The sequence below is a fragment of the Amblyraja radiata genome, chromosome 9 (assembly GCF_010909765.2).
Source record: "Amblyraja radiata isolate CabotCenter1 chromosome 9, sAmbRad1.1.pri, whole genome shotgun sequence".
Lineage (NCBI taxonomy): Eukaryota > Metazoa > Chordata > Chondrichthyes > Rajiformes > Rajidae > Amblyraja > Amblyraja radiata.
Window position 1 is genome coordinate 52147745 of NC_045964.1, and position 15398 is coordinate 52163142.

Consider the following 15398-nt stretch of genomic DNA (forward strand, 5'->3'; position numbering starts at 1 on the left):
TAAGAGCGCATTACAAGATTTGACATCGACATGGGTTATGATTTGGAATGACATTATACTTAAAAACATTAAATATTTCACAACAAGCTAAGAAGGTCATGAAAAACAATTTACCATTCTACAGTATTGCTTTCCAGTTTGTCAAGTTCATATCTTGAAAATATAGTAAAGCTGTAGCGTCTCTGCTCCACATTGTATAGGCACCACTTTTGATTTGTCCCTATTTGGTAAGATGTAATGTGGGAGTGGGAACAATGGATATTTAATACTTGGCCCCTGATATGCTCAACATTGAAATATCATTTTAAAATGGACGTGTTAAATGTACAGGCACCTCTCATTTTACGAATGTTTGATTTATGCATTTTTGAAATAATGCACTTGTGTAATTAATACCAAAACCAAATTTATGTGCTCTATTATTGAAATAATGCACTCAAATATATACCAAAACTTGGCTGCGTATGTAATGATATTATTTATTTATTTAGAATTGTTTTAGAATTATGTGCTGCTTTTCAAGAACTTAACCCCGGCGTAAAACGTGCGGTACTTGTATTTGATTGTGACTTATGATCCTGTAAAAGTGCTTGGGCTTAGGTTGATCAATAATTTTAAAACTCTGGAGAAGTTAATTCAAGAAAAACACTGGTAGGTTAAACATCTGCGGAGAAGTTGCAGTACTGGTCAGAAATGGATAATCTTTATCAGTTACTTGTGCAACAAAGCAGATTCACAAGCAAATCATGAATATTATCGTCAATAATTAGTCTAATTTGTGCTTAACTTTTCTACAGATATTTGGTTGGCAAGTCATTCTTGGTGCTGCTTCATTCTCTGACAGCGTTGATCTGTACTGGTGCAATGTGAGGAATTCACCAGACTGATTCCTGGGATGGCAGGACTTTCATATGAAGAAAGACTGGATAGACTCGGCTTGTACTCGCTAGTATTTAGAAGATTGAGTGGGGATCTTATAGAAACTTACAAAATTCTTAAGGGGTTGGACAGGCTAGATGCAGGAAGATTGTTCCCGATGTTGGGGAAGTCCAGAACTAGGGGTCACAGTTTAAGGATAAGAGGGAAGTATTTTAGGACCGAGATGAGAAAATCATTTTTTACGCAGAGAGTGGTGAATCTGTGGAATTCTCTGCCACAGAAGGTAGTTGAGGCCAGTTCATTGGCTATATTTAAGAGGGAGTTAGATGTGGCCCTTGTGGCTAAAGGGATCAGGGGGTATGGAGAGAAGGCAGGTACAGGATACTGAGTTGGATGATCAGCCATGATCATATTGAATGGCGGTGCAGGCCGAATGGCCTGCTCCTGCACCTATTTTCTATGTTTCTATGTTTTCAAACATGGGAAGTCACCAAATGAAGGACAGGCAGTTCTTTACAGAAAAACTGTGGAAGGGGAAATGGTATTTTCAGTTGAGATGTGGCTATGTATCTCCATGTAATATAGAGGAAGACTCATAGGTCCCCACACAACGAGCTGAACTGAATAGGTTAGTTCAGGATGTAGTAAGGAAGCAAGAGAGTGAGATGACAATTTTTCTTCCCCACACCTTCTTTTAGTGTATCGTAAGATTTTACTTTAATGCTCCCCTTTCTCTTATTTTTTATAACCAGTCCATTATTTCCCATTCTATTTTTCAATCCCTCTATTCTCTCCTTCTACTTCCTCTCATTCCCTTATCCCTCTGATGACCCTTCCTCTCCCTCCCCCATACCGCATTCATCTTTCCTACCGTTTGTCTGTCAATCACCAGTTCAGCTGAGTTGCAATGTTTTGTTGCTCTGATAGAGAAATGGTTCTGGGATTGGACCAGGTCAGACACATTCCTTGCCTTCAGTGGACAAACAAGATTCCCAAGACGGGGGTAGGGTGTGGAGGGGATTATGAGAATCACTGAATTCCATCTGTCAGGTAGATAAGCCATGTTTATAATATTTACATCCTATACTTTTGGTTAAACTTTATTTGTTAAGCTTTTAAAAAAAAAAAAAAAAAAAGAAAGAGTTATAAGCAGAATATTGTGCATGCTAGAAATCTGAATTGATAGCATAAAATGCTGAAAATAATGAACAGGTCAAGCAACATCTTTGAGGAGAACATGAAATTATCATGTCTTTTATGTCACCCAACAAGATTATCCCTCAGCATCACTTTCCTGCAATAGCCCAATATCCCTGAGTGATGGGAAGAGATGGGACCCCATTGATAAGTTATTTAGCAGACATGTTAACTTTATTTTGCATATCAGAGATGCTACATCGGCATTTTTCAAGTGAGGGTGAGTTGGATTGGCATTATTACTTTGAGGTTTATGTTCTTGACAAACTCTGACAATATGAACTGACAATAAAATTCTGCCAGGTTAACTGCCCCACTAATCCAATGCCGAGAAACAGCTTTCAAAATTAAATGAAAATAAGAAAGCATTTAATCTTGCTTAGAAATTAAAACTTACTTAGAAATTAAAAGGAATTTTACAAAAGTTTTTAAAACACTAAAAGTTCAGTTCTCATTTTATTTCCACTGTTTAAACTTCCAGTCAAAATGACAAGATGGCATTGACTGAGTTGAAATTTGCCACTCTGCATTAGCCAACAAATACCATGGTTAAGTAATGGGATAGGTTATTTTCTTTCCCCTGTACTGTTGAGCAGCTAGCAGTTAAATTCAACTTGGGTTCTCTCAATGGGGGAAAAAACAGTAAATGTTCAGGTTGAAATTGCTAAGCGGTGAGCACTTCTGTACATACTTCCTAGTCTTAAAGAATATTTTGCAGGATAAAGCCGTCCTGAAGTTAGGAACATGAAATGTACGATACATGTGATAAAACTTTATTCATCCAAGGAGGGGAATTAGTCTGGCAATAGTCACAACACGTAACAAGGCACAAAAAAAACTTGAAATTAAAAGTGAAAACAAAAAGAAAAAGACAAGCGACTGTTGGCTGTTGGCTGGCTGCTGTGTGCACAGCGCCTTCACCGGAACAAATGAACAAACAAACAAATGAACCCAGACTTATCCCTTGGGAAGAGGATTCTAGAGTGCCCTCCCCTACACCGGGTCCCCCTTTGTTCTCCCAATGTCTCTCACGGCGGTCCCCCTCATGCTGGGTCCTCCATTGTTCTTTATGGCGGTCCCCCCACGCTGGGTCCTCATTGTCTTCCACTCCCCCCCCCCCTCCCCCCTCCTCACGCTTATCGATTGTCGATCGCGAGGCCCCACCGCCACCGAGGTTCTCGCCGCCACTGAGGCCCCCGATGCTCCCGTTGCCTCCGAGGTCCCCGCTGCCGAGGCTCCCGTTGCCGCTGAGGCCCCACTACTGCCGGCGCGCATGTTGCCGTCGAGGTTTGCGCTACTGCCGAGGCACCCGCCGCCGAGGCTCCCATTGTCGCCTCCATTGAGGCTCCTTCGGGACAGGCAGGCCTCGCTGCCCGGCTTCTCCGCAGGGAGGCCTGTGAGGTGAGTCGGTCCTACTTGGGCGCGTACATAGTTTATGTGTACTTGTACTTCATTTAAAACAAAAAATTGAAAAGGCATGGCTGTCTAATTATCAGCATTTGTTGAGCAATAAAGAAAAATATTGTAGATAATAGTTATTTTTTTGGAATAGGAATTTGCTCCAAGATCAATGAATACTCTGGAAAAAGTTAAATTTAGTGCACCGGTGCATAATTTTAATTGGGTAGCTATTCAGTCAATGATAAATCATTCTTCAATTTTATTGTATTCTCATAAAACCTGTTTCAATATATATGACAAAAATTGAAAAAAAAGAAAGTTTAAACACCCAGCGGTTAATTAGATTCAAGTAATTTGTATTTATTTGTTAAATTGTTTCTTTGGATTCAGAAAGCTGTGCAATTAATAATTTGTTTTTTTTAAAGTGTGAAGTGTGCTACATGGTGAATGATATGTGCTGTGTAAATGTGGCCCCTTCTTGCCCTCCTCCATAAATGTGAGTAGATTTTACAGCTAGAGGGCTTTGTGCCAAGCAGAACAGGTTTTACTTGTCTGTGAAGATTTATACCACTGTGCAATGCATGACTGTCTTTGCATAGGTCATTTCGGAGGTCAATGGAATGAATGTACACGACAAGCCTTGAGCCATTACTATCTTGTCTGCGAGGTAAAAAAAGTAGTTGGCTGACATAAGGATAAAACATTACTAGAAAATCAACTACAGTGTAGGTCATTGACCATACTACTTTTTAAATTTTGAATGAATACGGAAAGATATTGAATTTATTTGAAAAAGATTGACTTACTGGCAAACTGCCAGTTTTGTGAAGGGAGGGACAGGGTGCAATGATTAATTGGGTTTTGCGAAGTGTTGCTGCAAATGTCTGATTGGCACCAACATGTGCAATGGCAACTGGTAGAATACAGTCCTAACAAACCTCCCAGTATATAATTGTACATTTTATACATTTTTCCACAATAACAACTATTTTAACCCATTCATTATTAAAGCTGTCGCTTTTCATCAGCCACTTGGCACTTCCGTGCATACCAAATCATTGTTGATGGTTAGCATTTATGAGAAGAGTTAAACCGATTGAATTGAGCAGTTATTTCACATTTAGTATTTGTATAAAATGTAAATTAAATTTATTTAAGTTACAATTAATTAATGGGGATGATCAGCCATGATCACATTGAATGGCGGTTCTGGCTCGAAGGGCCGAATGGCCTACTCCTGCACCTATTGTCTATTGTCTAATTTCAGTAAAGGGCTTTCTGCATTCCACCATTATCTGGGTAGGAAATAGGCATAATTTTCACATGAGTTGTCACACTTTCAGCTATTTGGTGTTTTCTCTGGGTTTTGAAATTCTTCTGGGACACTGAGTAAGTGGAAAAAATGCCGTCAGAATTCATGAAGTTTGTGCTAATGATAAGTTAAACACAATGTGGCTTATTTTCTGCTTAGTCTATTGAGAGTTTGTTAAATAAATAGAAACATAGAATGTCAATTTTTATTTTTGAAGTTCCCTTCAAGTTTACTCATTCTCCATATGAGGTTCAATGCTTTATAATGAATGAAATTGGTAATTCTGGATAGCCAGTAACACATTTTCACTCATAACTGGAGGTGTACAGGCTCAGTGAGAAACACTTCATTTGCTACTTTAATAAGAATATAAACCAGAATTGTAATGTCTGTTACATTGGTTAGCACTTGTTCTTAAATTTGTCACATGAAATTAGTTTATATCGGGATACATTTCATATGTATTAGTCCTAAGGAGCAGTCAATTAATATGCAGTGAGATGGTGTTGAATTTCATCAGCAATGTCTGTCTTTACTGAGAAATGTGAGAAATATTCCATGTCTTCCAGATTTGAATGTTATTGCTCGGTAGGTGATAGGGCTAGGGTGTTAAGAACATAGGTAGAGACATGACCATTTAGTTTAAGGCCCCTTCTTGCATATGCTTCAGTGAACGTCAACAAAAACTTGGAGTTCGGTCTTTAAGTGTGCATGTTCACAAGCCCTGTCTACATGCTGCAGCTCATTGACTGCTGTGGCTGGAATGACCTTGGTTTTGGAGGTTAACAAAGCTAAGTTTATTGAAGGGGAGATGCAATATTGTGGCGTGAAAGAATGAGATTTGCTTGACCCCAATGTTTGCAGGTATTGAGTGTGTAGTTAAAAGAATGCTTGTATATCATTTATTAATTTGTTAATAAATTAATTGGTTGGCATTTTAGTATATGATTACTTCATTGACTTTTTAACAATTATATTTACCTGTATGTATCACGCATACAGGCATATTAAGCTGCAGATGCTGCTCAACCTGCCAAGTTTTTTAGGCCATGGGCCGAGGTGCCAAAAGGGCTCTAGATTTTAACTTTTGTGACGCATGTCTGGTATCTACTTGAAATTTGGCACTGATTTAGATAAAACATCATTGATAAGGAATTCATAACTCATCAGTGCAAAAAGTTGCACACTAATTAATTAAGCTAATTAGAAAAAGTAACAGTGCCCTCTTGTGCTCAATAATATATAGCTGTATATGGGGACATTGAATACGGAACTGCTGCAGAGGTCCCGGGTTTCACCGGCTCCTGACCCCGCCTAAATAATGGGAGAGGGCAGATCCTGTGCGTTCCCCAGTTTAATGAACTACACTGACTGCCAGTGTGCAGAGTGGGGGTCATGGCCATTGGGGGACTGGGGCAGTGCCAGGCTGGGGGCAGGCTAAGGCATCTTCCACTGAGAGGAAAATGCCTAACCCTAACCCTAACTCGTCCCCCTTCCAGAGCTGCCCACGGCTGGAGCCACTTTGGGACCTGCTGCGGGCTCCGTACGTGTGGCCGCTCAGCACGTCCACCTCGACCAGCATGCTCTTCTAGATCATTAGCGACGTCAGGATTACACCGAATATCAACATGGTGGGGAGCAGCACTGCCCTGCACGCCGTCCAGGCCGCCTTCAGCACATCCATAGTGCCGGCTCCGTCAGTCCGCCAGCTCGCTCACTGCAACACCAGCCGGCTATCAGCCCAACCGAACCCTCACTGCACCCACCTGCCGGCCGACAGTCCAACCGACCCCTCACTGCATCCACCGCCCGGCCATCAGCCCGACCGACCCCTCACTGCATCCACCGCCCGGCCATCAGCCCGACCGACCCCTCACAGCATCCACTGGCCGGCCGACAGCCCAACCGACTGACTGACCCCCTCTCTTCCCCCCCCCCCCCCCCCAACTGCTGCTCAGCTCGACCCAGGGCCGCCTTCAGCACCCCAATAGCGTCAGCTCCGTCACGGAAGTACTCCGAAAAAAAAAACGCTTGCGGGCTGGATTTTTTCGGGTCACAGGCAGGATCTGGCCCGTTGGCCGTAGGTTGTCGACCCCTGCCCTCTTCCACTGAGACGAAAATGCCTGACCCTAACCCTGACACTAACCCTGACCCTGATCCTAACCCTAATCCTAACCCTAGCTCTACATTTACTACAACTACATCTACTACAAACCCACTGACTCCCATGGCTATCTGGACTACACTTCTTTCCACCCTGCTTTCTGTCAGGACTCTATCCCCTACTCCCAATTCCTCCGTTTGCACCCAGGATGAGGTGTTCCAAACCAGGGCATCAGAGATGTCCTCATTCTTTAGGGAACGGGGGTTCCCCTCTTCGACTATAGATGAGGCTCTCACCAGGGTCTTCTCTATATCCCGTAGCTCCGCTCTCCATCCCCATCCCCCTACTCGTAACAAGGACATCCCCCCTTGTCCCTACCTTCCATCCCAATAGCCATCACATACAGCAGATAATCCTCCAACATTTTCACCACCTCCAACGGGATCCCACCACTGGCCACATCTTCCCATCTCCTCCCCTTTCGGCTTTCCGCAGAGACCGCACCCTCCGTAACTCCCTGGTCAATTCCTCCCTTCCCACCCAAACCACCCCCTCACCTGGTACTTTCCCTTGCAACCGCAGGAAATGCTACACTTGTCGCTTTACCTCCCCCCTTGACTCCAAGGACCCAAGCCATCTTTCCAGGTGAGGCAGAGGTTCACCTGCACCTCCTCGAACCTCATCTATTGCATCTGCAGCTCCAGGTGGCAACTGTTCTACATCGGTGAGACCAAGTGTAGGCTTTGCGATTGCTTCGCCCAACACCTCCGCTCGGTTCGCAATAACCAACCTGATCTCCCGGTGGCTCAGCACTTCAACTCCTACTCCCATTCCGAATCCGACCTTTCTGTCCTGGGCCTCCTCCGTGGCCAGAGTGAGGCCCACCATAAATTGGAGGAGCAGCACCTCATATTTCGCTTAGGCAGTTTACACCCCAGCGGTATGAACATTGACCTCCAATTTCAGGTAGTCCTTGCTTTCTCCCTCCTTCCCCTCCCCTTCCCAGCTCTCCCACAGCCTACTGTTTCTGCCTCTTCCTGGCACCCCTCCCCCCCCCCCCACCTCCACATCAGTCTGAAGAAGGATCTCGACCCGAAACGTTACCTATTCCTTCGCTCCATAGATGCTGCCTCACCCGCTGAGTCTCTCCAGCATTTTTGTCAACCTTCTACATTTTTATTTATCATTTTCAGTTCGCAGTTCACAACATCATAACTTTATAAAAGTAAATCAGTTGTCAAACAAAATTATCAGTAAGTGGTTAGCTTTACCTTTATTCCTTCGAAACCTTGCTATTGTTGTGATGTTATTAGGAGGTAGCCATGATCCCAGTGTGTTCGCTGCCTAGCTAGCATGAAACAAAGCGTGTGATTGGTCAATTGGCGTCCATCTCAATGTTAAACGTGCTTTGATTGGACAATTACTACTCGGAAAATTAGAGTTTTTTCTCATATTTTAAAAATATATGCAGGTTTTGTTCGTGACTAGTTTCAGCTATGATTTCTATAATATTTTTACACAATATGTTATAAATACAGGTAGATGTGATTTGGGTCACAAAATGAAACGAAAAAGCACCTCGGTCCACAGTCTATCTCCAGAAGTTTGCTTTTGCGCTCCAGTTTCTTGTGTCTCCTTCTGTTTTGGTGATGTGCAAGGAAAAGGAAATGTTAGGATGCTGGAGATAACTTGCAGTTCTTTTTTGAAATAATACTATGACATTGTTTATATCCAACTGAGAGGAAAGGTGGGGCAACTGTATCTTGTCTCATCCTTAAGAACTTCATTCTCTCAGCGCTGTGCTTATGTGATAGCCGAGATCCTTATGGTGAGAACTCTGAAATGTGAAGAAACCACAATCTTCTGAAAAGAGGTTAGACTCCACCAATTGACCCATGCCTGATGAGTACATACAATGCAGTAAGAGCCTACTGTCAGTATACACATTTAATCTACTTAGAACTACATTTGGTGTAATTATTAAGAAAGTTAAACTAACTCTTCGATTGCTAACAGCATTTCTACTGGTGTCTTCATTTAAATGTGACTCTTTTGTTTCTGAAAGCATTTTGCTGAACCCACATTGTTATTGCAGCTGCTGCATGTGTTTGCTGTCAGCTGAAAGTCATCTCAGAAAGATTTCTCCCTGCCCCCACCCATCTAAGTCCATTTCAATTTGTGCAAATTCCTTGAACATTGCAGACACACCTTTGGAATAAGATATTTTACTTCCCTAAACACACAAAAAGCACTTGAAAAACACAGTTGGAGGTTTTTTGCCCCTTTACAAAATTCTTGTTACCTTTCAGTAAGTGAAGATATAGTTTGTAAATAGGTTAGTAGCAGTGTCTTTTTGTGATGGTATGTGTACCTGTACCTCTAAAAATTTAAAAACTTGATTGATGCACAGCAGCCAATATCGGCACGTGAACTGTTATATGTGTACTGGCATCTTTTTGTCTACCAAAAAAGTAATGGTTAGTGTGAGCTGGCAAGAACCAGAGATATTGGTAAATTTTAATCTAATTTGCAAAATAACAATTATCTTCACATAATGAAAGTTATCATTAGATTCTGAGCAAATGTCAGTTTTAAATTGAAGACACAAGAGACTGCAGACACTGGAATCTGTATCAAAAATGAGTATCTAGAAGGAACTGAACTAGTCAGGCAGCATTTGTAGAAGGAAATGAAGAGTTAACGTTTCGGATCGAGTCCAATTCTTCACCAGATTACAGAATCTGCAGTTTTTTGTTCTCCACTCATCACCTACTTCCCCTACTACTACTCTTTCCGTCTCAGTGAAGTGTCTCACCCGGAAACATTGACTGTCCACTTCCTTCCACACCTGCTCTGTTGTTTAATTGTGTAAACCATGAATTTATTTATCCAAAACCGAATTTTATACTGCACCCTGAATTTTAAAACGTGTAAAATTTATAAAATAATATTTCAGTCTCACTTTCATGGAGCCATACAGCTTGGAGACGGGTCCTTTGGTCCAACTAATCCAGGCTGACCAGTATGCTCCATCCAAGCTAGTGCAATACTTATAAACCTCTCTTGTACACAAATCATTAATAATTTAAAAATATAGTATATTTGGGCTGACTTTCACAACTCAAAATAATTCCTGTAACTACTTTCATTTTATTTTTGAAAACTGTTTGAAGTCTTTGGGGGGGGGGGGGGGGGGGGGTGTGTTAACATCTAATTAGAACTGCAAATGAACAAAAACATTATTATCCTCCAACATCACCTCATGTGCCTGTGGAATTATTGACTGCAAGATAGAGATAATTTAGACTCTTACGTCTAAATTAAAGAGGTGTGCTACAATATGCACTTCATCTTTGTCACATATTGTCATGCTTGAACGCAAGTATTTAAACAAGTTGCCTTCATGTTCGTGACTAATACTGCAGGAGATCAATTGCTTTGTCAAAGACCAACTTTGTTAACAAACAAAGTTATGAGCATCACAAAAAGACTTAAATAATTAGTTACACGGATTATTCCTAAAATGTTGTCAAGTGTTAGCTAAGGGTTAAATTTACATTAATTCATCTTTATTCAAATGTATATATTTGGTCTGCACAAGAAGGTCTTTTAAACTCGGGCTCAGTCTTTATGCCACTACCTCTTGGATGATTATATTTTTACATTGTCTGACACTTTTGTTTCAGTTCATCCAAAAAAAATAACATGGGCCCTAGCATTTTTGTGAAATGTGGAACACTTGCTGTTCCATGGTGGTTACCTCTTTTATCGTTTAGTTTTTTTTTGTCTGGATCCATGGGACATTACTGCAAGCGAAATGTTTAATTGTAACTGTACCTCACTTTACCTTGCATGTAAAAATGTAAACTCAGCTTGATTTGCATCCATGTTTCTTGTTCAACGCCCGAAATTGGGAAATGTAATTGATCTGCTTCCAATTTCCACCTTTCTCATTCTTTCATGTGGTTCGTCTTTGACCGTTCTCTTCCCTTGAACAAAAAACAAACTTCTGGAGGAGCTCAGTGGGCTAGGTGGTATCTGTGGAGAAAAAGGACTAACAGTGTGTCAGGTTGCAATACAAAACCGTGCCTGTCCATTTTTCTCCTTATATACTGACAATAGATAATAGGTGCAGGAGTAGGCCATTCAACCCTTCAAGCCAGCACCGCCATTTAATGTGATCATGGTTGATCATTCACAATCGGTACCCCGTTCCTGCCTTCTGCCCATATCCCCTGACTCCGCTATCTTCAAGAGCCCTATCTTCAAGAGTCTCTTTCTTGAAAGTATCCAGAGAACTGTCCTCCACTGCCCTCTTAGGCAGAGAATTCCACACACTCACAACTCTGTGTGTGAAAAATTGCTTCCTCATCCCCGTTCTAAATGGCTACCCCCTTATTCTTAAACTGTGGCCCCTGGTTCTGGACTCCCCCAACATCGGGAACATGTTTCCTGCCTCTAGCGTGTCCAAACCCTTAATAATCTTATACTGCATTTTGTTGTCTCTGTACTGTACACTGACAATGACAATTAAAGTTGAATCGGAATGTTTCAATAAGATCCCCTCTCATCGTTCCAGAGTATACAAGCCCAGCCGCTCCATTCTCTCAGCATATTACAGTTTTGCCATCCCGGGAATTAACCTTGTGAGCCTACGCTGCACTCCCTCAATAGCAAGAATGTCCTTCCTCAAATTAGGGGACCAAAACTGCACACAATACTCCAGGTGTGGTCTCACTAGGGCCCTGTATAACCGCTTGGCTCACTGAGTTCCTCTAGTAGTTTGAATAAGCTGGAATCTTGAGAAAAACTGTCTTGTGTATCTAATTCTCTTCCCTCCTTTCACTTGTTTTTCTGGGCATAAAATTCGTACTTGGCTTTTAACTTGGGATATTTTATTCTCTGCTGATGATATAATTGTCTTTACATTGATGTAATCAATTACAGGATTGGTGGCTGCTTTGTCGATCACTACTTTCAGTCTGCAAGCAGCACAGTTTCCAGTCACTTCTGGCTGTTGATCTCTACCTGACTTGCACACTGCTCTCCCTGCTGCTGGCTTTTTACAGTTTCACTGGAACTCAATTAAATCTGAAGGAACACCACATTATCCTTTGTTATGCTATAGAGGACAGTAAATATTTTGTACATATTATATTCAACATTGCAGTTAAACTCCAATAATCCACTGTCTGATTATTCAGTTGCCAAGACTTGAGGGCCTGAGCAAAAGAGAGAGGTTTGGCAGGTTAGGACTTTATTCCTTGGAGCACAGGAGGATGAGGGGTGATTTTAAATAGGTGTATAAGATCATGAGGTGAAAAAGAGAGGGTGAATGCAGAGTTTTTACCCAGAGTAGGGGAATCAAGAACCAGAGGACATAGGTTTAAGGTGAGAGGGGAAAGATTTACACACAGGGTGGTGGATATAAGGAACGAATGGCCAGAGGAGGTAGTTGAGGCAGATACTATAACATTTTTGGACAGCTATACGGACAAAGTATTTAGAGGGTTTCGAGCCAAACACAAGCAGGTGCATCTTGGTCAGTGTGGTCAAGTTGGGCTGAAGGGCCTGTTTCCGTGCTGTATGGCACGATGACTATTTAGAATTCCTGTTATTTGGCACCTATCCGACCAGGTGTTGTTTGCTATGCTCCCTACCAGATTGCTAGGGCTCCAATTCTGGTGCTTCCTTCCAACACACTGGGGTCCTGGTTCACACATTCTCTATGTACATCCCTGCATCCTGAAATGACTTATTTATTCCAACTCTTTGTCTGTGACAGCCAGTTTCAATCTGTGTTAACATGCAACCTCCTATACGTTGGTGTCTTAATTTATGCACCAGTATCTTGTGTCGCACTTTGTGAAATGCCTTTTGGAAATCTATCTTCATGACATCTCCAGATTCTTCTCTCGCTCCTTGACATTCCTCAAATAATTTGAGAACATTTGTCAAACATGATTCATCTTTCATAAAACCAAGCTGAATCTGTTTCATTATATTTTGCCTTCCCAAATTAGATTGACTCCAGCATCTTCCCAACAATATATAAATTAAACTAACTTGCTGATAGTTCCCTGCCCTCTGTCTTCCTCCCATTTTATACAAGGAAATCACATTGCTGTTTTTCAGTCTTTTGGTATCTTTCTGGAATTTAGTGAGTTTTGCAAATTTTCAACCAATGGGTTGTGGTGGGAGGGGGAATACTTTTGATGGAAAATCTAGGTTACTCTGTAAATGTCTTTAAAATGAATCTTACAACTTTGATTTGACTATTTCCTTAAAGCAGACGGTAGCTATACTTTTTCAATTGTAATAGTTTGACACATGGCACATGCTTTTAAGTATGAAATTTGTATCTATTTGAGGATGAGTACACCTAATGTGCAAAATATTTTGTAAACAGGGTCAGCAAATATCCTTGCAGCCTGTGCCAAAGATTGAAGAGGCCTTGTATATGTACCAACCATTACAGATGGAGATGTTTGGACCTGATGTTCCAGAATATGAGCTGCTTGGAACACAAGGGTAAGGATTAAATTCAAATTTGCACAATAATTACCTGTCTGGTTCTTTTAAGGATTGAGTGGAAACATAAAAACAGGACTCATTTTTTTCTCTGTTTCCAGCCAGGCAACCAAGGCAGCTTTTAGGATGCCAAATGACAGTTTAGGTGGTCATTTAAGATGGCTTGCATGACGCGTGTGATAATGTGCTCGGACGAAGTGCGTAGTTACCAGTCGGAATTATGCTCATTGAAGCATTCACATATTATTTCTGCTTCAAATAAAGTCACAAACTAAACATATTCACCCATCAAGACATGATATATTATAATACAGTATCTCAACTCTTTTTACACATTGCAATGAATGCAATTTCTATTATCTCTTTCCATTTCCAAACAAAAATGTGGTTGGATAATTCAGTGTATGATCAACCTCGGTGAGACCAAGCGCAGACTTGCCGATCGCTTCACACAACACCTCCACTCTGTTCGCAATAACCAATCTGATCTCCCGGTGGCTCAGCACTTCAACTCCCCCTCCCATTCCGAATCCGACCTTTCTGTCCTGGGCCTCCTCCACGGCCAGAGTGAGGCCCACCGCAAATTGGAGGACAGCACCTCATATTTCGCTTGGATTGTTTACATCCCAGCGGTATGAACAATTTCAGGTAGTCCTTGCTTTCTCCCTCCTTCCCCTCCCATTCCCAGCTCTCCCACAGCCTGCTGTCTCCTTCTCTTCCTTTCTTTTTCCTGCCCCCAACCCCCCCCCGATGTCAGTCTGAAGGAGGGTCTCGACCCGAGACATCGCCTATTCCTTTGCTCCATAGATGCTGCCTCACCCGCTGAGTTTCTCCAGCATTTTTGTCTACCCATTCACACCAGTTCTGTTATCCCACTTTCCTCACCCACTCCCTACACATTGGGGGCAATTTTATAGAGACTAGTTAACCTACAAAGCCAATGTGCCTTTGGGATGTGGGAGGAAACCCACATGCTTGCAGAGAGAATGTGCAAATTCACACAGACAGTGCCTGAGGACAGGATCGAACACAGATCTCTGGCGTGTGAGGCAGCAAGTCCACCAGCTGTGCCACTATATTTTGTTTTCTAACGCACAAAAAAATTATACCTTGATAACTTTGGTTGCTAAAAAAAAGAAATTATCCATTTTCAGTCTTCAATCTCTAAGTGACGCTATGTCCCCCTTTACAGCTGCTGTATATTTTAATTCAGTTCAAGACTATGGGGCAGTACATTGGCCATAAAGCTGCTGCCTAAAAGTGCCAGAAACCTGGAATTGATCCTCAAATGGGTTCAGTCTGTATGAAGTTTGCTCCTTTTCCCTTTGATCGCATGGGTTTTCTCCGGGTGCTCTTGTTTCCTTCCACATTCCAAAGGTGTGCAGGAACCGATTTCAGGCCCAACCCAAAACGTAATATTTTCCTTTTGTCCAGAGATTCTGTCTGTCCTGTTGAGTTACTCCAGCTTTTTGTGTCTATCTGCAGTTCCTTCTTACACACACGATACTATACAATAGAACTGTCATAGCTCAGAAACTCAGACGGCCACCATGCCATCAATTTTGCCATGTAGCTAAAACAGGTGATGTAAAATGTGGAAAAGGAATGCCTTCTTCATGGATTGAGCTTCGCCATCAATAGCGAGCTTGTACGACAATACAGTGATTTTCCATAAGGAATTAATAAATTTTGTATGAAATTTGGAATCGGCATCTGTGGTCATCAGAGTAAAATTCCCCAAACCGGAGCTTCAGATAATGCTGTGTGTTACAAAGATGTACTGTGGATCTTGAAAAGATCCTGGACTATAGGGCCAAACTGATCCTCCTGAGTAACTTCCATGTCAAGATAGTTTTATTTTTATACTGTCCCTGACTTCCCTTGTCAGCCACGGTTGCCCCTTACTCCCCTTGGAATCTTTCTTTCTCTTTGGAATGAACCGATCCTGCACCTTCTGTAATATTCCCAGAAATA

At 41.8% G+C, this 15398-nt stretch overlaps 1 protein-coding gene across 1 annotated transcript in view; it reads left to right on the forward strand.

Moving 5' to 3' along the window:
• The window catches only part of mnat1 (MNAT1 component of CDK activating kinase), a 96128-nt gene that overhangs the window by 37608 nt on the left and 43122 nt on the right, over positions 1-15398 (forward strand). Inside the window, exon 7 of the mRNA XM_033027426.1 lies at positions 13303-13424. Within this exon, the coding sequence (XP_032883317.1) occupies positions 13303-13424 (122 nt within the window). The remainder of the gene's footprint in view (positions 1-13302; positions 13425-15398) is intronic.